Genomic DNA, 26,478 nt, shown 5'->3' on the forward strand with positions numbered 1-26,478 from the left:
AAATTAATAACTACGTGTTTTTATAAGCACATTTGCGAACTTCTACTACTATTACTACAACAATAAGCATATTTATAACTAACATCACAATAATTGCTTTTAGCTCGTATTAATCTGTGAAATTACGTAATATGTTTCCCGATGGCGTCAAAGTATTTAATGTGTCCTTTGTTGTTGTAGTGCACCATGTCACTGTGATAGTCCTTATGAAATCTTATGTCCTTCATTTCAAAGCATTGTACACTTTTTCGAACAAGATTATTGATGCGTTTTCTATGTGCGTTGAAACTTTTTTTGCTTAGAAATTTGTCTTTGAAGTTTCCCCTTTCTGGTGTGCACACGCCGAGAATCACTATTGAAGCCCAGCACTGGTGGCAGTGCACACCCTCACGAATTATTCCATTTTAAATTTTTCACATGGGGCTATGTTCAAAGTTTACCTGTGTATATTTTTTTCATATTTTGCTATTGTTTATTTTGTGTAATTATTTTTCTTCACTGTTGTGAACATACCTTTTCATTATCTCTCATTATTGTAAACCAAGTTAAACATATGATTTCACTTGGTGTAACTTTGCTCTGTTGTATTTGTTTGTTTCTTTTTTATGATTACGTATATCAACCAATGTACATGTATAAATAACCATAAATAAATGTCTGGCATAAACAAATAACAAAACAATTTTCGGATTATTTATTAAATTTTTAATATTTTCAAAATTCGAAAGTAAAAAAGGGCCATGATTGAGGGCGCCTCCACGTGGTATGGCCTGGATGTGTATGGATATTGTGTTTATCATGAAAAAATTTAAACAATTATGCATACACAACAAAACGCCCTCACAATATAACTTCAACTTTCTTATTTTTGGATCAATTTGAATAAAATTTGAAATATAAACCCATTATGTAGCCTTTTCAATTATTTGTTCAACAAAAAAATAATTTGTTAAAAATAAATGAGTTATGAGTGGATTTCACGTCTCAAAAAGTGGATTTCACTTGTCAAAATGTGGATTTCACTTCGATTTCCGATCTTTTTTCAAAATAGGTCTACAACTTTCTTATTTTTGGATCAATTTGGATAAAATTTGAAATATAAACCCATTATGAAGCCCTTTCAATTATTTGTTCTACAGAAAAAATAATTTGTTAAAAATAAATGAGTTATGAGTGGATTTCACGTCTGAAAAAGTGGATTTCACTTGTCAAAATGTGGATTTCACTTCGATTTCCGACCTTTTTTCAAAATAGGTCTACAACTTTCTTATTTTTGGATCAATTTGGATAAAATTTGAAATATAAACCCATTATGAAGCCCTTTCAATTATTTGTTTAACAAAAAAAATAATTTGTTAAGAATAAATGAGTTATGAGTGGATTTCACGTCTGAAAAAGTGGATTTCACTTGTCAAAATGTGGATTTCACTTCGATTTCCGAAAAATTGCTCTAACTTCTTCATTTCTTGATATATTTCAATAAAATTTGAAATGTAAACCCTTCATTAGGCACTTTCCAAAATGTATACAAAAAATAAAAATTACTAATTAATAAAACTGAGTTAAGAGTGGATTTCACTTCTCGAAAACTGGATTTCACCTCGATTTCCGATCTATTTTCGAAAAATTGCTCTTACTTCTTCATTTTTTGACCAATTTCAATAAAATTTGAAATATAAACCATTTATGAGGCACTTTCTAATAAATATACAAAAACAGAAAATTATTTATTAAAATTAATGAGTTATGAGTGGATTTCACTTATCGGAATCTGGATTTCACCTCGATTTCCGATCTATTTTTGGAAAAAAATGAAAAATTGCTCTAACTTCTTTATTTGTTTACCAATTTCAATAAAATTGGAAATATAAACCCTTCATGAGGCACTTTCTAATATGTATACGAAAAAAATAAATTATTAATTAAAATTACTGAGTTCTGAGTGGATTTCACGTTTTGAGTGGATTTCACGTGAAATCCACTGGATTCCTGTATCACCCCGCACCCGTTAAATCACATGTACAATGTAAACATGCTTGTAATCGGTATTTTTTTGGAGTTTTGATCAAGTAAGATAATTTCAACACCTTTTCCGCAATAAAATTCATAAAAAGGTACAAAATTAAACATCTGTTTCCGAGTTTTGTCTTGAAACAACTACTATAAACATGAAAAGTGATTTGCAATATGATTTCGCGACACTGTGACTGTCAAATTAAACTGTCATGTTTTAGTCAAAGGCAGCAGTTACGTTGGCAGGACCCACCCTATGGCTACCCCCCGCGGAAATATAACGTTCGATTTGGATAAATACGCGTCTTATTCAACGAGTTTTTAACGGTAGGAATGATATTTTAAGCTGTTTGTAATGCATACGGAAAGTTTGCATGTCAGTCTGTTTTTAACGTGTTTTAGGGGCGAAAAATCAGTTGTTTTTCAACCTCCCGGTTCTTTCGTAATGGCGAATTTCAGCTTCTGGTCGGTGCATTTTGTTTGAATGTGCGTAAAGGTCATTCTTACTAGCATACAAGTTATATTTTTCTTGTAGATGGGAATCTTACCTTATCAGAACAAAAATTATTAGATTATCTCCGTTATTTTAGGTACTATGCTCTATTGATAAGGTCCGTTTGGAATTGATGAATTTTTGCACATGTTTCCCTTATATTTATTTATATATTATACTAATTTTCTTTCATGAAAAATTATGGAATAATTTTTTAAATGACATGTATTCACTATCTTGATCGAAATAAATAGATAAAAAAAAAAAATATTTAAAAAAAGAATGTATTACTGTATCCAGGCTATGTGACAAACACCTGTGGTTTCAGCGGCAAGTTTCAGAAAATGTACAACTTCAATATGATTTTACCAACAAAATAGACATTTTAAGTCCAAACTTCTTGAAACCCCTAGGTAGGCAATTCATAATCACCATCGGAATCTGTGTTCTTATCATAAATTTGCTCGTTTTGTCAAATATAACAAATGACAGGGCATGAAAGCTGTCGGAGGCAATTAAACAAATGGTAACAACCTACTCACACCCAAAAATAATTCCAAAATCGCTACCAGGTCAGTATTATGTCAATTTGTTTTCAACCTTAATTCGACCTTGAATTCGGATACTCATATTGGGATACGGACATCAGGATACCTACCTGGTTGCGAATCAGGAATTATATATACCAGTCGATAAGATGTTACCATTTGTTTTATATTATGCTTCAGTTTTGCATGCACTTTCATTAGTTTTACTTGACGAAATGAGCAAATTTATGATGAAAACACATATTTAGATGGCGATTATGAATTGCCTACCTAAGTGCTTCTCTAAGTTTGGACTTAAAATGTACAGTGTTTTTATCGAAATACATTGATGTTGTACATTTTCTGAAACTTTATTATGTTCTGTGACAGAGACCAGTTATTTGGAGACAAATGGTTGAAAAATAAGTTAGTTACGTGCTTTTCAAAACCACCACCCTACGTACAAGGGCCTTCACATGTCAACCTTTACTATATAATAATAGTAAATATTGGGAAAAAAAATTTTAGTGGAATTTTTGGTTGATATTTATGTTTTTTGGATAAATGATCATGTTCCGATCATTTTTGGTCTTGAATTTTTTTTTTTACTTTTTTTTTTTTAGAGGGGGTGGCCATAGGGTGGGTCCTGTCAATGTTACTGCTGCCTGTGGTTTTAGTAATCATGGAAGAAAAAAAGCGCACGGTGTTGGGCTTGAGCTGGGCCGGAACTCTAGCTCGGCACTTTTACCAACTGAGATAACCCGGTGGCCGTTTCTTACCCATAAACTCCTCACCCATTAACCTTTTTATGCCGATCCAGTCACCTTAGCCATTTATTTCTGACACTTGTTATGTAATCCTGGAAGAAAAAGTGCACCTTGATCTAACTTTGGAAACTCTTGCAAGATGCCTGAACCAACAGAGCTAAATTGGTGTTTATTTCTTGGAAACGGCCAGACACATCACCATAATACTATCATGATTAGACTCCGTGTTTGGTCCAATGACATATTAAAAGACCTTTAGGGATAAAATGGTTTTGAAAAGTTTTTGATATTATTTTTTTTAAGTTTTATGTTTTATTATGTCCCTATCCACTAAGAATATTTTATGTTTATACATATTTAAGATAAGAAAAGATAAGTTTTATTTTGAGTCGGCAAGATACAAACAATACAACATAAGCTCATGCGAGCTTTTGAACAGACTATTTATAAACATATTGTATATGGTATAACAAGTGTATATAAGCTAAAAAGCAATGGTATATAGTGGCATATTTTTAAGGTGTTATACAGTTATTGATAATACAAAATAAGATAAAAAAAATAAAGGTGGTATACAAAGTTAATTAAAAGCTACTCTAACAAAAAATCAGGGACTAAAGTATTCAATTAGGTAACAGAGATATGAATGATAGTTGCCAAGTTATGGTACAAACTACATGCTATTAAAAAGGTCACTTAGTTAAAAAGACTTCTAATAAAATTAAGAAATTCACAGATAGCTTCATAATAGCAGTATTGCACCAGATTGGGATCTATCACAGAACTTTTCACAATAAACATTTCAGTTTGATTTAAACAATATGAAAAAAAAAACATACACAAAGAAAACAAAGAAAACTTGTTAGCACATACAATTCACAAAAGGATAAAAACTGTGTTGAAGTTGCTGATCTGGGCAGAATCTGCCTAAAAACTGCCATAAAAAGGATAATAAGAACCTAAAAAAACCCCCAAAAAACAATGGTTTTATGATAACTATATCCCCCAATCAGATTTGGGGAAAACTGATCAGCAAACTCCTCACAGGGACACATTGGCAAACTATGAAAGCATCACAAGGAGTGCAAAGGAGAGCAACTAATAAGACATACAAACAAAGGCAACTCAATACATATACTGGCAATGACAATAACAAGTTAGTAGCAGATGGTTGAATACTACAGCAAACAGATGGTTGAAAACTACAAACAAGCATAGCAACATTGAGCACAGAAAACTAAAGCAAGTGGGCAGTTGTACAGACACGATACACACATGTGCCAATATAAAGAACAGAACAAGAGCTGTCACAGAGACAGCGCGCTTGACTATTCCGCCGCTTTTCGGTGAATGGATTGAAAAGTTTTGGCGAAACATGCATGGATCACTGTTGGATTAGATTTCAATGCAATACATGATGTGCTAAGATATTTACATAAATTGAATTGGAAAATATTCCAGGTGGTATGCAAACCTTAACGTAAATTCTAAGTCGAAAAAGGGGCATAATTTTGTCAAATTGCTTGATAGAGTTACCTCCTCCTGTGTACAAGTTGGGGGCATGATGGTGAAGAAGCGGGCAAAGTTTCAAAGCCAGATGTCAATGGAATTTGAAAATATTAGAGGTGGTACGCAAACTTTAACGTAAATTAAAAGTAAAAAAAGAGGCATTATTTTGTCAAAATGCTTGAGTTACCTCCTCCTGTGTACGTGTTGGGGGCATGATGGTGAACAAGTGTGCAAAGTTTCAAAGCCAGAATTTTTTTTAAGAAAATGTTATAAAATCGTGATTTTTTATTGAATAATATAATAATTCAAGTCAACGTATTAATTACATTCTTCATCATTTTTCTTTTTGTTCAATAAATAAATCATAGGTAACTTTTGATGTAAATATGTGTAACTTTGTATAACTTTGTATAGCTCTTTGAATATGAGTGTATGAAAAAAAAACAAATAAGCCCCTAAATTAGGGCATGGTGCTCAGGTTTGATGAGAGTGTGAATAGTTAATGAGATATTGTCAAAGTTCTTTGTTACAACTAAGCATAAATAAGTCAATATGATATTTAAACAAGTATTATAATTGTGGACTTTGCCTTAAAAGTTATGTACAACCTGTGAAAACTATTTGAACTGCTTCAAACGAACATAAATTGTTTTAAGTTTGCCCGTCCGTTAATAAGCAATTTTGATTGGAAAAATCTCTTTTCCGTTTAATGATGAATAAAGATATATTGTGTCATGGATCTATGTGAATTTATTGATAATATTGCTTAGATTTCTGTTTAGTTGATTTATAGACAGTTCAGTATTTGTGTTTTTAATCTTTGACTTCAAGTTTTAAAAAAATCATTAGGGCTTTATGCCGCTTTAATAGTTGGACATTCTCAGACAAAATACTTAGGTGGTTTAAATCAGTGTCCAGTGCTGACATGTTATTTACTGTTTGGTTATTTTAAGGTTTGTTTTTAAAATTGTTAAATTTGAATACTGGTATTGTAATGGATAATGAAATGAGTTATATTTTGAATGATAACATTAATTAATAAATGAATGTAAATTAAAACGTAAATGAATCTGCCCGGTATTATAACTACAGTCGAAACTCGTTATGTCAACTTTTTCGGGACCTAGTGAAAAAAGTCGAGATAACGAAAAGTCGACTCATCCGAATTACAAAAAATATCACCAATCCCAACACGTTTGAGTTAGATTGTCCGATGTTAACATCCACAATTGAACGGTCTTGTTACATATTTTCGTCGTGGAAACAGCAAACTTATTATTGAAAAATACAGTGAAACAAAAGAAGAATTATTTGCGTCAAATTTATTTCTTTTACGTCTATGGATCACACAAAACACATATAAAACCACAATTGCATACATTTGTACATTGTAAGAAAACGGTATAGCACATATGACAACAACTTTTATAAAATAGCACATTCGTGTTTCGTTTATACATAGCAATATAGCACAATCCCAAAAAGCATTCAGAGCAGTGGAACTAACATTTGATATTTTGAAGTTACTCTTTCTGTTCCCATTCGGGATTGATATCTAATCAATAAAATGTTCATGTTTTATACAATACCAAAAAGAGCTTGAGCAATAAATGTCTCTTTAAATAAATACATAAACAAACAACTTTAATTATTCGCACTTACCAATTACATTTTTGTATCCCCCAATTATGACAGTTGTTATATCGACATGCACGGTATTTTGCAACATGCCGCAAACCGTCATGAATATTTTCACACCTACGTCTCGATCTACAGTTTGACATAAAGAACATATGAAATGTGTGAAATTCGACCACTGGGACTGAAAAACGAGGTCGACATAGCGAAAAAGTCGAGATAAAAAAATCGACACAAACAGATTTATTTTATATAGAATAAGAAGGAAAAAATTCGGGACCGGAAAAAAAAGTCGACAAAACCGGAAAGTCAACTTATCCTACGTCGACATAGCGAGGCTCGACTGTATTGCAATCCCTTCCATTATGATCATTCAAAACTGTCACTAATAAAACTGTCACGATTAGCATTAACACTCCGGGGTGTCGATATGGCTTATTGCATTTGGTCCATGAAATTGTGTTCATTTGGGTACAAATAAGGTTGAATTAGTGAACGAAGAATTGTCCATATATGAAGTTATATAGATATGTAAATCATGTTCAAAATAGCATTAACCTAAAGCAATAATTTTATTCCTGTACTGGTCAGCCTGTATCTTCTTGAATGTATGATTTGATTTGATTTCCTATAAACATTACAGAATGATTACACTATAAATAGAATACTATTGACTTGAAATCAACCAGAAACATGTATTATTATCCCTGAGCAAACTGTTTAATATGGAAATAAAATGATTTCAAAGTCCGTTGAATGCATATATCTTACCATAGATGGATACATTTGATAATTTGTGAAACTTAAGGACATACATGTAGTGTATTTAGAAACATGTATTTCTTATCGCTGACCAACCTGGTCAGCCTTATTCGAAACCCAACTGCTAGTCAGCCTTTTTCCGACTTTGCTGACCAGGAACTTAGATGTAGTTCAATTTCGGAAATAAAATGTTCTCAAAGTCCGTTTAATGCATATGTCTTACAATAGATGGATACATTTGATAATTTGTGAAACTTAAGGACATACATGTAGTGTATTTAGAAACAGGTATTTCTTATCGCTGACCAACCTGGTCAGCCTTATTCGAAACCCAACTGCTAGTCAGCATTTTTCGAACTTTGCTGACCAGGAACTTAGATGATGTTTAATTTCAGAAATAAAATGTTTTTAAAGTCTGTTTAATGCATATATATATATCTTACAATAGATGGATACATTTGATAATTTGTAAAACTTAAGGACATACATGTAGTGTATTTAGAAACATGTATTTCTTATCGCTGACCAACCTGGTCAGCCTTATTCGAAACCCAACTGCTAGTCAGCCTTTTTCCGACTTTGCTGACCAGGAACTTAGATGTAGTTCAATTTCGGAAATAAAATGTTCTCAAAGTCCGTTTAATGCATATGTCTTACAATAGATGGATACATTTCATCATTTGTGAAGACATAGTGTAATTAGATATATGTATTTCAAACGATTGAAAAAGTCATTCATCTTTAACTAAACGCTCCTATAAATTATAATTTTTGAATAATATATCAATTATAATACATAAAATAGTACACAGAAATTAAAATAACCCAATAAAACTAATGCAACATTAAAAGTTTTCGTTTTCATTTATCTGGTCAGCCTTTTCTGGCCTGGTCAGCCTTTTCCCTCTATATCTATATGGTCAGTGCTCTGGTCAGCCTTTTAGCACGACCCCTTAAATAAACAATATCTTCACAATCCACACTCACTATTAACCATAAAAAAATAAATAATAACCTGTGATGGCCCCTTACCAAGCTATGTTGGAGATGTTGAGGTCTACCTGCAGTAAAACTAGGACATAACAAAGTTTATTATTGTTTTACAGTGGTATTTCATCCAAGGTACTATTTTGTCAACACCCCTTCACTTGCACTTGTGATATAATGTTTGTCTGTACCCAGTGAGATATGGCTCTTCACTAAATGTTAAAAAAAGCTTATAGAATATGCAATCTTGTCACCCTGGTCTCCAAAAGTATGAGTCAGAGTCATTTTTTTTACAGGGATGTTAACCAGCATGTGCAATTGCACACCCTGCACTATAAAAGTTAAAACCATTCAAGTTTAAAAATGTTGATTTACCCAAAATGCAAGTGATGAATTATTTTGCGTTCTTAAACATTAGATAAAACTTATGCTACTTTGTCATGAAACAAATTACAAGGAGAATTGAAGAGTCAGAGCCCCTGGTCTTTATAAAAATGGTAAGCAGATTAGTTGCCCAATTTTTACAGGCACTTATCAAATGGAATTTCGCACAGTAAATATGACATTAATTTTAATTTTAAGTGAATAAATGGAGGTAAATGTAGCAGGCTTGGTGGTGCTGATATGTTTCTATTTGGTGATCTTCGTGGTCGGTGTTCTGGCTGCACGAAGGATAGGACACACTGGTCAACCAAGTCTAGAATCATCAATTGTGGCTGATAGGAACATTCCAACAGTGGTCGGCATCTTTACCATGACTGGTATGTACCAAAAAACATTTACATGTATTTTCAAAGTGTCAATCTCTATCTGATAGCAAATATGATTGATTTTGATCCTGGCTAAGACATTAAAAGCCACTGTTCTTTATACAACTGAAAAGAGTTGCACATGGCTATATTTAAAAAAAAAAGATGTATTTGTTATGACATAATTTCATGTAAATACATGTCCTGTCAAATTTAGTTCTTCAAGTTTTAACCTCCGGGTATTTCAGCCACTACAGTGGGAGGGGGCTACATCAATGGAACGGCAGAGTCTGTGGCCACCTATGGTCTGGTGTGGACACTGGCACCTCTGGGCATCTTCATTGGTCTTATCACAGGTGCGTCACATGCTAATATATTGGATATTTCTAGGTCTCTTATGCCTTGTATTATTTGTTTTACAGTCACATATTGTAGTAAGATTATTTTTGAGTGTGCATATGTAAATATGCATGCTTCTATGTTATTATAATACCCACACACAACACGGATTGGAGTTGTGCATAGTAGTGAGCTTGTGAGACTCCTGATCAGTCTGTTGGATTTTAAGGTGTTCAGATAATTAACCATGAAAGGGTCAACGGAGTGAATTAATTTTTGGTATAAATTTATATCATCATAAAATACTGGTCAAGTTTGACTGTGGTAATTCTCCACCAATGTTTGACAGAGTTATGGCCCCTTTTCAAATTTTGTAACAAGTTTGTGTAAATATTTCGGTGTTTAAGTAGTATGGGCGATTTAATTATGGTTGGCAGTCTATAGCAGACGATGAACGTTGTGGACTTTCCCTGAATACGAGGTCTACTTAACCAGAAGATGAATCCCTTTGATTTTGAAATGAGAAGTTTAAGGTCATATTCATGTGTTTTATGAAAACATTTTCCTCAAAATAACTGTAGACCTGTTTACCTATGACTTTGAAACATCAGTGGTAAGTTGACCAGCTGATAACCCTTATTATACCCCCACAAACGAAGTTTGAGGGGGTATATAGGAGTGAGCTTGTCAGTCGGTCTGTCTGTCTGTCGGTCGGTCTGTCGGTTTTCATGGTTTCCGGACGATAACTCATGAAAGGCTAGACAGATTTGAAAAATTTTTGGTACACAGGTGTAACATCAGAAGATACATGTCAGGTTTGATATTGGGGCTGGTGGGGCCAAGGTCAAGGTCACTGTTGCTAAAAAATAGAAAAACGGTTTCCGGACGATAACTCATGAAAGACTTGACAGATTTGAAAAAATTTTGGTAGACAGGTGTAACATCAGAAGATACAGGTCAAGTTCGATATTGGGGCTGGTGGGGCCAAGGTCAAGGTCACTGTTGCTAAAAAAAGAAAAACGGTTTCTGGACGATAACTCATGAAAGGCTAGACGGATTTGAACAATTTTTGGTACACAGGTGTAACATCAGAAGATACAGATCAAGTTAGTGAGCTTGTCGGTCGGTCGGTCTGTCGGTCGGTCGGTTGGTTTTCATGGTTTCCGGACGATAACTCATGAAAGGCTAGACAGATTTAAAAAAAAATTGGTACACAGGTGTAACATCAGAAGATACAGGTCAAGTTCCATATTGGGGCTGGTGGGGCCAAGGTCAAGGTCACTGTTACTAAAAATAGAAAAACGGTTTCCGGACGATAACTAATGAAAGGCTAAACGGATTTGAACAATTTTTGGTACACAGGTGTAACATCAAAAGATACAGATCAAGTTTGATATTGGGGCTGGTGGGGTCAAGGTCACTGTTACTAAAAATAGAAAAATGGTTTCCGGACGATAACTCATGAAAGGCTTGACAGATTTGAACATTTTTTGGTACACATGTGTAACATCAGAAGATACAGGTAAAGTTCGATATTGGGGCTGGTGGGGCCAAGGTCAAGGTCACTGTTACTAAAAATAGAAAAATGGTTTCTGCTTCATAACTTTAATTGGGCCTGAGATATTGTGATGAAACTTGCTGTATAGGCAGCCTCTGTGAAGACAATGCTTGTGATTGGAAATGGGGCCAGTGGAGTAAAGGTTTTAGTGCACTGTTACGAAAATAGAAAAACGGTTTCCGGACAAACAATACATGCATGATAAAAGAAGTCTTAGAAGATGCAGTGTGCAGTAACCTTGGAGTTATGGCCTCTTTTCAAAGGAATGGTTTGCCATTCCTGTGTCCAGGCGGCATTTGGGGGTATTCGTCACTCCTGTGACAGCTCTAGTTGTTTTTGACGTGAGTAGGTCACAGGGCAAGGTCATGGAAATCAGTCTTACTTTGTCCGCATTATTCCACTATAATGTCTTGACCATGAATCTTCCATGGTAGGTTGCTCTTTACTAGTGTGACCCTTATTTAGGGTGGGTGTCAGACAATTTAAGATACAGTCAACAATCTCATGAAAGCTTTGACCACAGTGTTTGTCCTCTGTTTCACAAAAACTATGTGCAAACCATTCAAAATCAATGCATTTTTCTTTCTAAAAAAACCTTTCAATAGTCCATATGTTTCTAACAATGTGGCCTTTAGAGGGCATAATGTTTGACAAACATATCCTGTTCATCTTGACTTTTTAGGTCACTAAGAGGGTGAATATAGGTTCATTTCTGTTTGACATAAACAATTTTGTATTATAAACTTAAGCTATTCTCTCCCTGACTTCAGTTAAATGGTAAGTTGGAATTTCTACAATAAAGATTTACTACTTTGTACTTTACTCATTATGATGTTCATAAAATGTTGGGACATCAGTTAATCTCTTGGGTTAAGTTTCAAGTAAAAATCATAGCAAGGCTAGGTCAAAATGTGGACTTTTACCTCTCTCTAGGCCAGAGAATAATTTCTGTAGATTCTCATCTGGGCTCAAGAAATGCGGCTGAGGGACTCTTACAAATGTTTTTTTTTTTAGTTTGTCTGTTGTTGTTTTTAGAAGAAAAAAATGAGGTTTTGTCATAGGCTTAGAGTCATTGTCTGCATTGTGCTAAAATTGTACCTTGGCGGTCACTAAAAAATTGGTCAAGATAGAACAATGAAGTTTGGTTAACATTTTGCGAGAGGCATTCCCCACATGTTTAGCAAACCACATAATTAAAAAACCACAAAACTTTAATTATTATTCAGTTATTCCCCCTTTTCAACTGTAAAATTACAGTCAAGCAGTGGCAGCCCCTCTGCCCCATCGTGTTTTTTTAGTGTTGCATTAAAACTTGGGTCCTCTATTGACCGTTTAATTTATTTATCAGCAAAGGAAAATACTTCTCTGATATAAAACCTGAGGGGATTTCAGACAACTTGAGGGGATTCCAGACAACAGGAGGAGATTTCAGACAACAGGAGGGGGTTCCAGACAGCAGGAGGGGATTTATGACAACCTGAGGGGATTTATGACAACTTGAGGGGATTCCAGATAACAGGAGGGGATTCCAGACAACAGGAGGGGATTTCAGACAACTTGAGGGGATTCCAGACAACTTGAGGGGATTCCAGACAACAGGAGGAGATTTCAGACAACAGGAGGGGGTTCCAGACAACAGGAGGGGATTTCAGACAACACGAGGGGATTTCAGACAACAGGAGGGGATTTCAGACAGCAGGAGGGGATTTATGACAACCTGAGGGGATTCGAGACAACAGGATGGGATTTCAGACAACTTGAGGGGATTGCAGACAACAGGAGGGGGTTCCAGACAACAGGAGGGGATTTCAGACAACTTGATGGGATTTCAGACAAAGGAGGGGATTTCAGACAACTTGAGGGGATTCCAGACAACAGGAGGGGATTCCAGACAACAGGAGGGGATTTCAGACAACTTGAGGGGATTCCAGATAACAGGAGGGGATTCCAGACAACAGGAGGGGATTTCAGACAACTTAAGGGGATTTCAGACAATAGGGGAGAATTCAGACAACCTGAGGGGAATTCAGACTGAGTTGGGATGGGTGGGGATGAGAAACTGGAAAATGTATTTTCTCGTGTCTGATCATCATTTTCAACTTTTTAAAGCCATTTTCTTTATCAAATTAAGGGCATAGATTGAAGGTGATAGTAAATTGTCAGTTAGCTCATAACAAATATCATTTTTAGATGATCTTGATAAGCCATTTAATAACCTGTCAACTTGCAATATTTTGTAACTTAATCTTCATAATAGATCATTTTAGTTGATGCAATTTTAATATATTTTTTCAAAAGAAGCTTCCAAACATAATGAAATATTTTTGCATATATTACATTTAAATTAGTATGTATCTTAAATCTGTGAATGATAATTGAAACTTGATTCACTTTCCAGTGATAATTTTGTGATTTTCAGTTTAATAACTCTGTAATACATTCTTTATTTGCTTTTGACATAACCCGTCCTTCAAAAAAAGAAAGTCAGGTTTATTTTAAGTTATTGAATTCATTCTTAAAAAAGGAGTTAAAACTTAATGCATTGATTGACGTACATAATACATAATAAGAAGGAATTTTTTTTACTTACCAATTTTTCAAACAAGATAATTCACCAGATACAATACATATGTTATGAGTCTTTTGTTTTCAAGGTTGATTTTTCGGGACACTAACTCAATTACACAGGACTGTTCTATGGCTATTTTTAGCTTCTCTGTTGTTGTTTTTAAAATGTCATGCTTTTGTCAGAGCCTTGGTGTCGTCATTGTTGGGAAAAGACTTTATCCCTGGCCATAAGTGAAAACACTGTTTCAAGATATTAACAAGAAAAACACCTTACACATATTTGCATAGACAGTTTGCAAATTTTTAGCAAGGCCCATAACTCTAGCTTTAATACACTTGTAGAATATATGCTCCTTTTCGACAAAAACGTGATAAACTTTTGCCTCAGCTTAAGGTGCTTTGGATAAGGGGTGTAAACTCAGACTGGTTTAATTTTTTTAACAGGGGGAGGGGGTGTTTTTGCAGTGCTCTGCATAAGGCCTGCATTTACACTGACTGGTTACTCTCTTTTTCAGGTGGTGTTATTGATGCAGTCCTCTGGATAAGACTAGTATTAACTAAGACTGGTTACTCTATTTTTTATTGGCTGTGTGATGTATACGGTGCTCTGGGTCAGGCCTGCGTTAACTCAGACTGGGTACTCTATATTTATCAGGTGGTGTTGTGTTTGTGGTGCTCTGGATTAGGCCTGTGTTAACACAGACTGGTTACTCTATTTTATAGATGGTCTTGTGTCTGAGTGCTTTGGATAAGGTGTGCCGTTTACACAGACTTTTTACTTTGTTTTTTACAGGTGGCGTTGTGTATGCGGGGCCAATGCGAGACAAGCGCTACATGACAATGCTTGATCCGTTTTATGAGAGGTTTGGTCATGTGGTCGTCTTTCTCATCTATCTTGCATCACTCTGGGGAGACCTTTTTTGGACTGCTTCCATTCTCAATGCATTAGGTTTGTTATACATAGATAACAGATTTCATGGTAAATGTACCTTCAGGGATAGAATTTCGATAGGCTTAAAGATGCATAAATGTCGAAAATCAAAAAAAGGATGAATAAATGTTGAAAACAATGGTTCTTATGAAGGGTACCAAGATTAATTTATAAGAAAGGTGCAGAAAACACAGTATTTCTAACTTATGAAACCATAGTAGATCACAGTTAATCTTTTAGCACTCACCAATATTTTTGTGTTTTAATCTATTTAATACACAGTTACAATATTGTTACCAGTAATAAATCTTTTCCATATTATTTAGTAAGTAGTTAAAGGTTTATCACTCAAAATTTATGTTTGTTATACATGTATATGTATTGATTTTGAATAAGAGTGTCACTTTAAGTTTACAAGAAATACTTAGTAATGATACGGTGTTCTAGTTTTTGAAAGAACCTTTTGTTTGAATTTAATTTAAGGCTTTTATTTTATTTTTTCAAGGAATTGTAAGAGCGGCAGTGTTATAGGGGGTGTCATTGTCAGAGCCCCATGGTGTAGTCTATGAAGTTATTGTCAGAGATGTGGTGTTGTAAGCAGTGTTATAGGGGGTGTCATTGTCAGAGCCCCATGGTGTAGTCTATGAAGTTATTGTCAGAGATGTGGTGTTGTAAGCAGTGTTATAGGGGGTGTCATTGTCAGAGCCCCATGGTGTAGTCTATGAAGTTATTGTCAGAGATGTGGTGTTGTAAGCAGTGTTATAGGGGGTGTCATTGTCAGAGCCCCATGGTGTAGTCTATGAAGTTATTGTCAGAGATGTGGTGTTGTAAGCAGTGTTATAGGGGGTGTCATTGTCAGAGCCCCATGGTGTAGTCTATGAAGTTATTGTCAGAGATGTGGTGTTGTAAGCAGTGTTATAGGGAGTGTCATTGTCAGAGCCCCATGGTGTAGTCTATGAAGTTATTGTCAGAGATGTGGTGTTGTAAGCAGTGTTATAGGGGGTGTCATTGTCAGAGCCCCATGGTGTAGTCTATGAAGTTATTGTCAGAGATGTGGTGTTGTAAGCAGTGTTATAGGGGGTGTCATTGTCAGAGCCCCATGGTGTAGTCTATGAAGTTATTGTCAGAGATTTGGTGTTGTAAGCAGTGTTATAGGGGGTGTCATTGTCAGAGCCCCATGGTGTAGTCTATGAAGTTATTGTCAGAGATTTGGTGTTGTAAGCAGTGTTATAGGGGGTGTCATTGTCAGAGCCCCATGGTGTAGTCTATGAAGTTATTGTCAGAGATTTGGTGTTGTAAGCAGTGTTATAGGGGGTGTCATTGTCAGAGCCCCATGGTGTAGTCTATGAAGTTATTGTCAGAGATTTGGTGTTGTAAGCAGTGTTATAGGGGGTGTCATTGTCATAGCCCCATGGTGTAGTCTATGAAGTTATTGTCAGAGATGTGGTGTTGTAAGCAGTGTTATAGGGGGTGTCATTGTCAGAGCCCCATGGTGTAGTCTATGAAGTTATTGTCAGAGATTTGGTGTTGTAAGCAGTGTTATAGGGGGTGTCATTGTCAGAGCCCCATGGTGTAGTCTATGAAGTTATTGTCAGAGATTTGGTGTTGTAAGCAGTGTTATAGGGGGTGTCATTGTCAGAGCCCCATGGTGTAGTCTATGAAGTTATTGTCAGAGATTTGGTGTTGTAAGCAGTGTTATAGGGGGTGTCATTGTCAGAGCCCCATGGTGTAGTCTATGAAGTTATTGTCAGAGATGTGGTGTTGTAAGCAGTGTTATAGGGGGTGTCATTGTCAGAGCCCCATGGTGTAGTCTATGAAGTTATTGTCAGAGATGTGGTGTTGTAAGCAGTGTTATAGGGGGTGTCATTGTCAGAGCCCCATGGTGTAGTCTATGAAGTTATTGTCAGAGATGTGGTGTTGTAAGCAGTGTTATAGGGGGTGTCATTGTCAGAGCCCCATGGTGTAGTCTATGAAGTTATTGTCAGAGATGTGGTGTTGTAAGCAGTGTTATAGGGGGTGTCATTGTCAGAGCCCCATGGTGTAGTCTATGAAGTTATTGTCAGAGATGTGGTGTTGTAAGCAGTGTTATAGGGGGTGTCATTGTCAGAGCCCCATGGTGTAGTCTATGAAGTTATTGTCAGAGATGTGGTGTTGTAAGCAGTGTTATAGGGGGTGTCATTGTCAGAGCCCCATGGTGTAGTCTATGAAGTTATTGTCAGAGATTTGGTGTTGTAAGCAGTGTTATAGGGGGTGTCATTGTCAGAGCCCCATGGTGTAGTCTATGAAGTTATTGTCAGAGATTTGGTGTTGTAAGCAGTGTTATAGGGGGTGTCATTGTCAGAGCCCCATGGTGTAGTCTATGAAGTTATTGTCAGAGATTTGGTGTTGTAAGCAGTGTTATAGGGGGTGTCATTGTCATAGCCCCATGGTGTAGTCTATGAAGTTATTGTCAGAGATGTGGTGTTGTAAGCAGTGTTATAGGGGGTGTCATTGTCAGAGCCCCATGGTGTAGTCTATGAAGTTATTGTCAGAGATTTGGTGTTGTAAGCAGTGTTATAGGGGGTGTCATTGTCAGAGCCCCATGGTGTAGTCTATGAAGTTATTGTCAGAGATGTGGTGTTGTAAGCAGTGTTATAGGGGGTGTCATTGTCATAGCCCCATGGTGTAGTCTATGAAGTTATTGTCAGAGATTTGGTGTTGTAAGCAGTGTTATAGGGGGTGTCATTGTCAGAGCCCCATGGTGTAGTCTATGAAGTTATTGTCAGAGATTTGGTGTTGTAAGCAGTGTTATAGGGGGTGTCATTGTCAGAGCCCCATGGTGTAGTCTATGAAGTTATTGTCAGAGATTTGGTGTTGTAAGCAGTGTTATAGGGGGTGTCATTGTCAGAGCCCCATGGTGTAGTCTATGAAGTTATTGTCAGAGATGTGGTGTTGTAAGCAGTGTTATAGGGGGTGTCATTGTCAGAGCCCCATGGTGTAGTCTATGAAGTTATTGTCAGAGATTTGGTGTTGTAAGCAGTGTTATAGGGGGTGTCATTGTCAGAGCCCCATGGTGTAGTCTATGAAGTTATTGTCAGAGATTTGGTGTTGTAAGCAGTGTTATAGGGGGTGTCATTGTCAGAGCCCCATGGTGTAGTCTATGAAGTTATTGTCAGAGATGTGGTGTTGTAAGCAGTGTTATAGGGGGTGTCATTGTCAGAGCCCCATGGTGTAGTCTATGAAGTTATTGTCAGAGATGTGGTGTTGTAAGCAGTGTTATAGGGGGTGTCATTGTCAGAGCCCCATGGTGTAGTCTATGAAGTTATTGTCAGAGATGTGGTGTTGTAAGCAGTGTTATAGGGGGTGTCATTGTCAGAGCCCCATGGTGTAGTCTATGAAGTTATTGTCAGAGATGTGGTGTTGTAAGCAGTGTTATAGGGGGTGTCATTGTCAGAGCCCCATGGTGTAGTCTATGAAGTTATTGTCAGAGATTTGGTGTTGTAAGCAGTGTTATAGGGGGTGTCATTGTCAGAGCCCCATGGTGTAGTCTATGAAGTTATTGTCAGAGATTTGGTGTTGTAAGCAGTGTTATAGGGGGTGTCATTGTCAGAGCCCCATGGTGTAGTCTATGAAGTTATTGTCAGAGATTTGGTGTTGTAAGCAGTGTTATGGTCTGTTTGAAAACCTTCCATTTTGCCCAAACTGGTAGCGGTTTAAGAACATTCACAAAAAAGGTAGTGTTTGTGATGGTACCAAGACCCCAAACTATAGCCTAAATTATTCTAGTATCTTTGGCATGTTCAAGTTTAATTTATAGTTAGTCTATATTTTGAAGATAATAAGGTGGGGTGTTATTAAAGCCTTGGTATTGTTATTGGCTTTGTCGTTAAAAAACTTTAACCATAGCCATAACTTAAAAGCAGCTAGAGTTATTAAAATGAAACTTGATATAGTTGTTGCCAGGGAGAATAATTTGTGCAGGTAAAGCAAGGAAATAATTCTGGCTTTAATAATTACTGGGTTGAATTTTTTTAAAACTTAACTTTGAAGGTGAAATATTTCATTGACATGGTATGCTCACAAATGTTTCCATGAAATTTCTAAAGCATTAAAGATTTGAAAGTTAACAACGATGATGTTGTCACCGTTGTTAAGCACTTAAACAAAGTTTTGAACAATTTGCCCTAAGAATTATAGCTCATGTTTGACTGAAAAACAAGAACAGACGGCCATTGGCGTTCATCTCCACGGCACTCTCTATTAAGAACATACAACTTTGTTTACAATGTAAACTCTCTTTACCTTAGTAAATATAATTCATTACAATTTCATGAACCATTTTTCAGGAACCACTTTAAGCGTTATCATCAACATAGACTTGACTGTTGCCATAGTTACATCAGCGGGGGTGACAGTGGCCTACACAATGGTTGGACAGATGATCAGTGTGGCCTACACAGACATTGTACAGCTCTTCTTTATTGTTCTAGGGCTGGTAGGTATGACTTCATGTGTGGTATGGAGAAAATATTGTTCCTATGGTTGCTATAGTGACATGAGTAGGAGTCACATTCATTAACACCTGAGTGAAATAAAGTAGCATAGAGACAAACACTTGTATGTTTTCAGTAAGTAGTAGTAAAGAAGTGTTTTCATAATAAGGTTTTGTAAGATCATTGTCGGTCACATTCACGAACATCAGGGTGCAATACATGTAGTATAGCGTTCGCAGACTTCACGCAGCTCTTCTTTATGAAGATTAGCTTGGTAGGTACATGTACTACAGTTGAAAACCCTTAATCCGAAATCGTAGGGACCCAAAAATCTTTTCGAAATAGCATTATTTGGGATTAACAATTTCGAGTAAGCAATGCGGCGATTGAATCTGATGAGGAATTTCGAATGCCATTCAGGTTGTCTTTTCCAGGAATTAAATACACAATAAATCACCCAAATTAATCACTCATTATCTGTCATCGATATTTGTTACAAACGCATGCTCTATGTCATTCTTTAACAAGGCTAATTGTGCTCCATTGTCACCTGAGGCCAATGCCCAAGTGCATTCGCATTATGGTGTGGAAAACTATGCGATGATCGAGTTCGAAATAAGGATTGATAAATAGGTGTGAAATATATAATCGTGGCCATAATTTTTACTTCGAAATAGCAATTATTTCAGAATAGCGATTTCGGATTATAGATTAAAAATTTTGTTAAACAAAGAAGGAATAAAATCAGGGTTAAAAAATAATTTTGAAATAGCCATAATTTTGGATAAACTGTGTTCGGAATAGGGGTGTTCAACTGTATTTGATTTCATGTTCAACTTGATAAAAGAATGATGTCTGTGAAGTCAAAGAAAGAAACCAAAACAACACAATTTACAAGTTCTGGTTTCTCCTGGGGAATGCTAGTATTGTACCCGGTATTTTCTGGAAACTGTGCTAAGGTCAGTCACATCTTTTAGCTAAGAACCATAAGTTTCCATTTATTTATTTAACATTTAAAGAAAGTCACTCTTGGCATGATGTTACACGAGAGTGTGGTCTTGTTTTTTGTAGGAAACCAGAGTGCCCGGTGTATACTCTCCTGTCCGTCTGTCAGGCTTGTATGTCGTCCAGGTCTTGATATATATTGACATCATTGAAAGAAAAAGAGATTTTCCATTAAAAAAATTATTAAGCGATAATACCATTTTCATGCTTTAAGATGGAATTGCACTTTTAAATTATATTCATTTGGATTAGTTTTAAGAGAGAAATGTGTAAATTTCAAATAGTTTTGCATTGATATATGGTTATCAAGATTATCAACCTGATTATAAGGTACACGACAGGCATCACCTACTCGTATATCAAATGATTTAATGTTTAAATTATCAGCTTGTTACCTCATTTATAATGTAATCATTAAAGTTTTAATAAATACTGAGGAAAAAAGAGAGTATATGTTATGATCATGTGAAATATGAATATGTTATGATAGATAATGAATACATTACAGCACATTTGTGAAATGTTCTCTCTCATGTACCGTACTTTGATGCATCAATCACATTTGGTACATTAAATTACATTGCGCCACGTGCTATTATACATGGCAGGGTCCATAGGTCTATATAACAAATACAATTATATGGTATGAATCATCTATAGAAGTGAGAGGATTATACATTTGGAAGAATAAAGTCATCATTAGAATGATATTTTCCTTTGGTAGAGGAATTGACTTGTATATCCATTTGATTTTTGAGAGGTACTGGTTGTCCTTGCCTGAAGCATGAACAACCGACCTAGTTACCATGGTAACATACATCATTATATCCTTACAGGTACCGTGTGTGACGTTTGTTCTGACCAATGAGCATGTAGGCAGTATGGAGATGACCTCTGCGTCCTGGCTGGGACAACTGACCTAGTTACCATGGTAACATACATCATCATATACTTACAGGTGCTGTGTGTGCCGTTTGTACTGACCAATGAGCATGTGGGCAGTCTTGAGTTGACCTCTGCCTCCTAGCTGGGACAACTGCCCTAGTTACCATGGTAACATAAACCACTATATACTTACAGATGCTGTGTGTGCCGTTTGTACTGACCAATGAGCATGTGGGCAATCTGGAGATGACCTCTGCCTCATGGCTTGGACAACTGACCCCTGGCAGTATCTCACCTTGGATTGACCTCCTTATTGCCATGGTGACATTTATAAAAACAATTTTTCATTGTAATCTCAATATTATTGAATGTCTCTTGTGAATCTGCCTTTGTCACTGCCTATGTCAGTTTTTAGTGCGATAAAATAATTTCTCACTGATTTCTTCCTGAACTTTGTCTGAAGTATTCTTGTATATAAATTTACTTGAATGATTTCTGTTGACTCAACATCAATGTTTTACATGGTCATCAGAACACAAAAAAGGAAATATTGTCTTGTTACAAGTTAAATCAAGGTTGAGGTCACACTTATAGGTTTATACAGGTACTCATGCATACTAGACATGTGTTTCCAGTCATCATCATGCAACCAGTGCTGGAAAAATTCTGTCTTCCATATTCTATGGAAAATGAGTAACAGCAATTGAAAATATTTTAATGGTTAATTTTATGCAATTTAGATTTTGATGTTTCAAAAAAGAAATAATGTTTTAAAATAAAAATGCAATTATCAGTAAAATTGAAGCATGTTTTTGTGAAATGTACAAAACTGAATAACATATAATTTGACAGTTACACAAGAAATATTTTAAGCATGTGTCTAGTGTGATTATCCGACCATGGGGCATTCTGCTCAGCCAATAACTAGACAAGCCATGTCAGCAGCTTTCACTCATGTCTGGGTGTCAGATTTAGTTATTGATATCCATATATGGGATTTCATGTCGTATACAAATTGGATCTTCTTTAAGTTATGTAATTTCTTGTATTTTTCAGACATTTGGTACGATCCCCTGGCAGGCATATTTCCAGCGTGTGTTGTCTGTACAAACAAGCAGACAAGCCCAGGTTCTCTCCGTGACAGGCGGATGTGCGGCCCTGATACTTGTGATTCCCTCTGTTATCATTGGTGCCGCCAGCACAACCGCAGGTAGGGGTATTAACCAGAAATGGTGAAAGTGTGTTGTTTGTCAGAAGTGAACCTTAGGTGATGTAACTTAACACTTTCTTAACAACTTCTGGTGCTTACCAAGCCTGCCATTTGGGATTTCTCTAGATGGTCTTGTTTCTCAGATATCAGGCTTCATATTGAGAGAAAATCTGCAAGTAAAACCAACAAAATGGATGTTTTAAGGTGTATTTAAACAAATTGAGATATTGTAATAGTCTTGGTGTTTTCAGCTCGCAAACACTGAATGATAAATAAATATTAATATTCATGTTGCTACAGACAATACTCACATGTATAGTAAGGCTCATAACTCTTTCTTTCATAACTGTTGTAATATGCCCCTTAATTGATTGAAAAATAAAGAACAGAGAAGCAATAGTGTTTGCTCTTTGCAGCGCTTGTTGAGTTTCTGTTTTCAATAGGTGCAAAATAATCAAGTTAAGTAAAGAAACTGTGTATTTTTGTAGAATATGGCTTTGGGTGACTGTGATATTATCCCCCTTTTCTGCATCATTTTTCATCCTTTTAAAAGAAATGAGCCAAGATGAACAACGTATTTCAATATTAGATAAATTGATCGTGTACCAGTAATTATCTTCCTCTATTTCAGACTGGAATGTAACAAGGCTTGGAGTGTCTCCCCTGGCCATCAACAAGTCCAGCATGGTTCTACCATATGTCCTGTATGAGTTTACCCCACCCACTGTCTCCATCATAGGTAAGCAGGGCGGTGATGTTGTATTTTTGATCTGTGTTTAAATTGCTAGAATTCTTCTGCAGTAAAGTTTCATCTGGTCTATTAAGGAACTGTCATCACCATCATTATTGTTGTTGTGAAACATTGAGATTCGCCATCACCTTCATCATCATTATTGTGAAATCCTGACATTTGCCATCATAGTCCTCATCTTTGTTGTGGAACATTGAGGTTTACTATCACTGCGGTTATCATTGTTGTAAACAAGGTTTGCTATCACTGTTGTTATCATTGTTGTGAAACATTGAGGTTTGCTATCACTGCGGTTATCTTTGTTGTGAAACGTTGAGGTTTGCCATCACTGTGGTTATTATTGTTGTGAAACATTGAGGTTTGCTATCACTGCGGTTATCATTGTTGTAAAACGATGTTTGCTATCACTGCGGTTATCATTGTTGTGAAACGTTGAGGTTTGCCATCACTGCGGTTATCTTTGTTGTGAAACATTGAGGTTTGCCATCACTGCGGTCATCTTTGTTGTGAAACATTGAGGTTTGCCATCACTGCGGTTATCTTTGTTGTGAAACGTTGAGGTTTGCCATCACTGCGGTTATCTTTGTTCTGAAACGATTAGTGTACTCGCCCTCATCATCTTGTTGTGAAGTGTTGAGATGTAGTGTTTTGGATTGCCATCACAGTGGTCATCTTTGTTTGAAATGTTGAAGTTCACCATGATTTAAAAGGAGCATTAGAACCTGTTTGTTGAGCTAATTTCTTCTTATTTAGCATTCCTTTTCCAAGACATTAGGTGTCTTTTAGAAATTATCCGTGCAATTTGAATAGCTATTTTGGACAATAAATAAATATGATGATTCAGGAGAAATTGTTCAGTGTAGCTTTATGTAAAAGATGTTAGCAAATTCTTCATGAATGCCTTACATTTTATTTGAATACAATAATGCAGATTGTACAGGCCCCAATTTCTGGAAATATTGAAATGTCTCTAGCAAAACTGGTTTTACTTAAGCCAAATTACTTGCTTAAAATTGATTGAATCAACTAGAACACAGTGTATCATGATCTTTAATTTCCAAAACTCTTTAAAGGGAGAAAATAACACAAGTTATACAATAACCAAAATACTAGGGGTGGCTTAATCTTGTTTTAAGATGTCTTAGTCTTTTACCTTATACTGCTTAAGAGTGCTCATGTACACCTGAAAAGTAAAGAACAGAATCTACGAAGCACAGTTTACGCCAAAATGAGGTTACACCCGGACATTTACAATCTTAACCTTATGTTCATTATTGAAATGGGCCCTGGTGTTTGATGTCAACCACTGCTCTTTGATTCAGGTCTGGCAGCAATATCTGCGGCAGTGATGTCATCCATGGACAGTTCAATATTGGGATCCAGCTCCATGTTCACTTACAACATATATAAAAATATACTGCGCTCAAAGGTAACATGGTTAAATGAACCAAGATTCATTTACTTGATGATTGCTGATTTAGTTATTATCAAACTTCTAAGGAACTGGATCCTGATCATTTAAAAATGGAAAGAAAAGTTTCTGATTTTTTTTTTTTTTTTGGCACAAATTGTAAAAACCAGCAATAAAACACCTCATGTAGGATTAAATGTTAAATGGATTTAATAGTTGGTGCTAAAAGAGTATTGAGTAAATCAGATATGATGAAAGATGAACATATTTTCATTTACTTCTATTCATGCCTGTTTTGCATGTCTATATAGAATAAACTGACTTAAAACAAACTTTCTCTTATTCCCCACATATTTCAGGCTTCAGACAAGGAGCTTCTCTGGGTACAGCGCTTGGCCATCCTGGCTCTGGGAGTCATAGCAACTCTCATCTCTCTCTACGTTCCCGTCATTTACGGACTGTTTATCCTCGCTGCCGACGTCGTGTTCGTAATTCTACTGCCTCAACTCACGTGCGCTCTGTTTTTTAAAGTGTCCAACGCCTATGGGGCGGTGTGCGGATATCTTGTGGGCATTATTTTAAGGTTTGGTGCTGGTGAACCATACCTGAATCTCAATCCATTTATTTTTTACCCATGGTTTAGTGAAACTGACGGTCAAATATTTCCATTCCGAACGTTCGCCATGTTGTGTTCATTTGTGACTATACTAGTGATATCATTTTTTGCAAATTTATTATTTAGGAAAGAACTATTGCCAAAGTATTTGGATATACTAGGAATCTCGGACAGGGAGGGTTATCATTACTCCCCAACACCGCCTGCAAGTGATGCGAGTGAATTATCAGCTAGTCAAAGTGATAAAGACCGTTCTAATGTCACCACAAACTCTACAGCAATGTGATATACATTCCAAAATCTTTATGCGAAAGTATGTTGAAACCTTTGATCATTCAAATCTAATGATGTATTTTACCTTTGTTATGACATTTTTTGTTGATTTGTTTTCTGAATTCTCTAACAAACAGATGGGGTATTGTGATAGCCTTGGTATTCCTGGCCTCAAACAAGAACTTTTACCTTGGCCACAATTCGAAAACCATTGAAGATATTCAAAAAAACAACTTTATATAAGCTTACACAACTGCCAATTGTTATACATATCTCAGATATAGGCATTAAATGTACTTTTATTATACTTATACATGTTTCAGGAACTCATACTTTTTATGCTGACATCATGTTTGAATCTCTGAAAGACTAGTCATTGTCTTTGACAAGAAGCTGTTGTGTATATTTGGGGCCAATTTCATGAATGATTGTAGATGTATAGTGCACCAAGTCCAGTATAAAAGATGAAAACATTTGTAGCTAGTTGGTCATGGTCAATAGCTGCCCCTATTGAATTTGGAGTCAGTAAGCAAAAGGTCATTGTTACCTCTACCAGAAAAATGATGTACACTTAAGACAGGTAACTCATGCATTTTATTATTTATTTGAAGAAGTGCTAATTTGTTAATATGATCGTGGGTTCATATTTATAATCTTGGAAATATTTCAAGTATATGTACGAAATAAATTACAAAAATGCATACTGGTACATCTTTTTATATAAAATGCAAAAGACATCTCTTTAAATGAGAATGTTCTCATACAGCATGTTTTTATCTTGATTGTGTAAGTAATTAAGTAAAAAGTAACTTTGAAAGCAGTGTTCTTTCTATTGCTTTTCTTGAAGGAACAATTTTGAGCAATTGTAATTTTATGTTACCATTTTGTTTTGTTTACATATTATATTAATAATTAATGTGAAATTCCATGCTAAAAATGTCATGTCTAGAAATAAACTACAAAGGCATATATGAAGTTTTGTTGTTTTTAGAAAATAAAAAACATGTATATCAA

General features: G+C 35.7%; 1 protein-coding gene across 2 annotated transcripts; it reads left to right on the plus strand.

Moving 5' to 3' along the window:
- The first annotated feature begins 1,998 nt into the window (after nucleotides 1–1,998).
- LOC128233556 (high-affinity choline transporter 1-like) lies at nucleotides 1,999–26,433 on the plus strand. 2 transcript variants are annotated; one of them, XM_052947282.1, is made up of 10 exons: nucleotides 1,999–2,069; nucleotides 9,279–9,457; nucleotides 9,694–9,801; nucleotides 14,704–14,859; nucleotides 19,167–19,315; nucleotides 21,399–21,524; nucleotides 22,260–22,413; nucleotides 23,045–23,152; nucleotides 24,487–24,593; nucleotides 24,935–26,433. In XM_052947282.1, exons 2-10 carry the CDS (start codon nucleotides 9,286–9,288, stop codon nucleotides 25,475–25,477), a joined length of 1,623 nt encoding a protein of 540 aa, XP_052803242.1. In that variant the 5' UTR covers nucleotides 1,999–2,069; nucleotides 9,279–9,285; the 3' UTR covers nucleotides 25,478–26,433. The 2 variants fall into 2 exon arrangements, with proteins under 2 accessions (XP_052803242.1, XP_052803243.1); XM_052947283.1 differs by having other exon boundaries at nucleotides 2,020–2,114.
- The last annotated feature ends 45 nt before the right edge of the window (nucleotides 26,434–26,478 follow it).

Source organism: Mya arenaria, chromosome 5 (assembly GCF_026914265.1).
Source record: "Mya arenaria isolate MELC-2E11 chromosome 5, ASM2691426v1".
Lineage (NCBI taxonomy): Eukaryota > Metazoa > Mollusca > Bivalvia > Myida > Myidae > Mya > Mya arenaria.

Coding starts and splice junctions, on each gene's coding strand:
- LOC128233556 (XM_052947282.1), top strand. CDS start 9,286: ATGGAGGTAAATGTAGCAGGCTTGGTGGTGCTGATATGTTTCTATTTG. Junction 9,458..9,693: donor CGGCATCTTTACCATGACTG/GTATGTACCAAA, acceptor CGGGTATTTCAG/CCACTACAGTGGGAGGGGGC. Junction 23,153..24,486: donor ACCCACTGTCTCCATCATAG/GTAAGCAGGGCG, acceptor TCTTTGATTCAG/GTCTGGCAGCAATATCTGCG.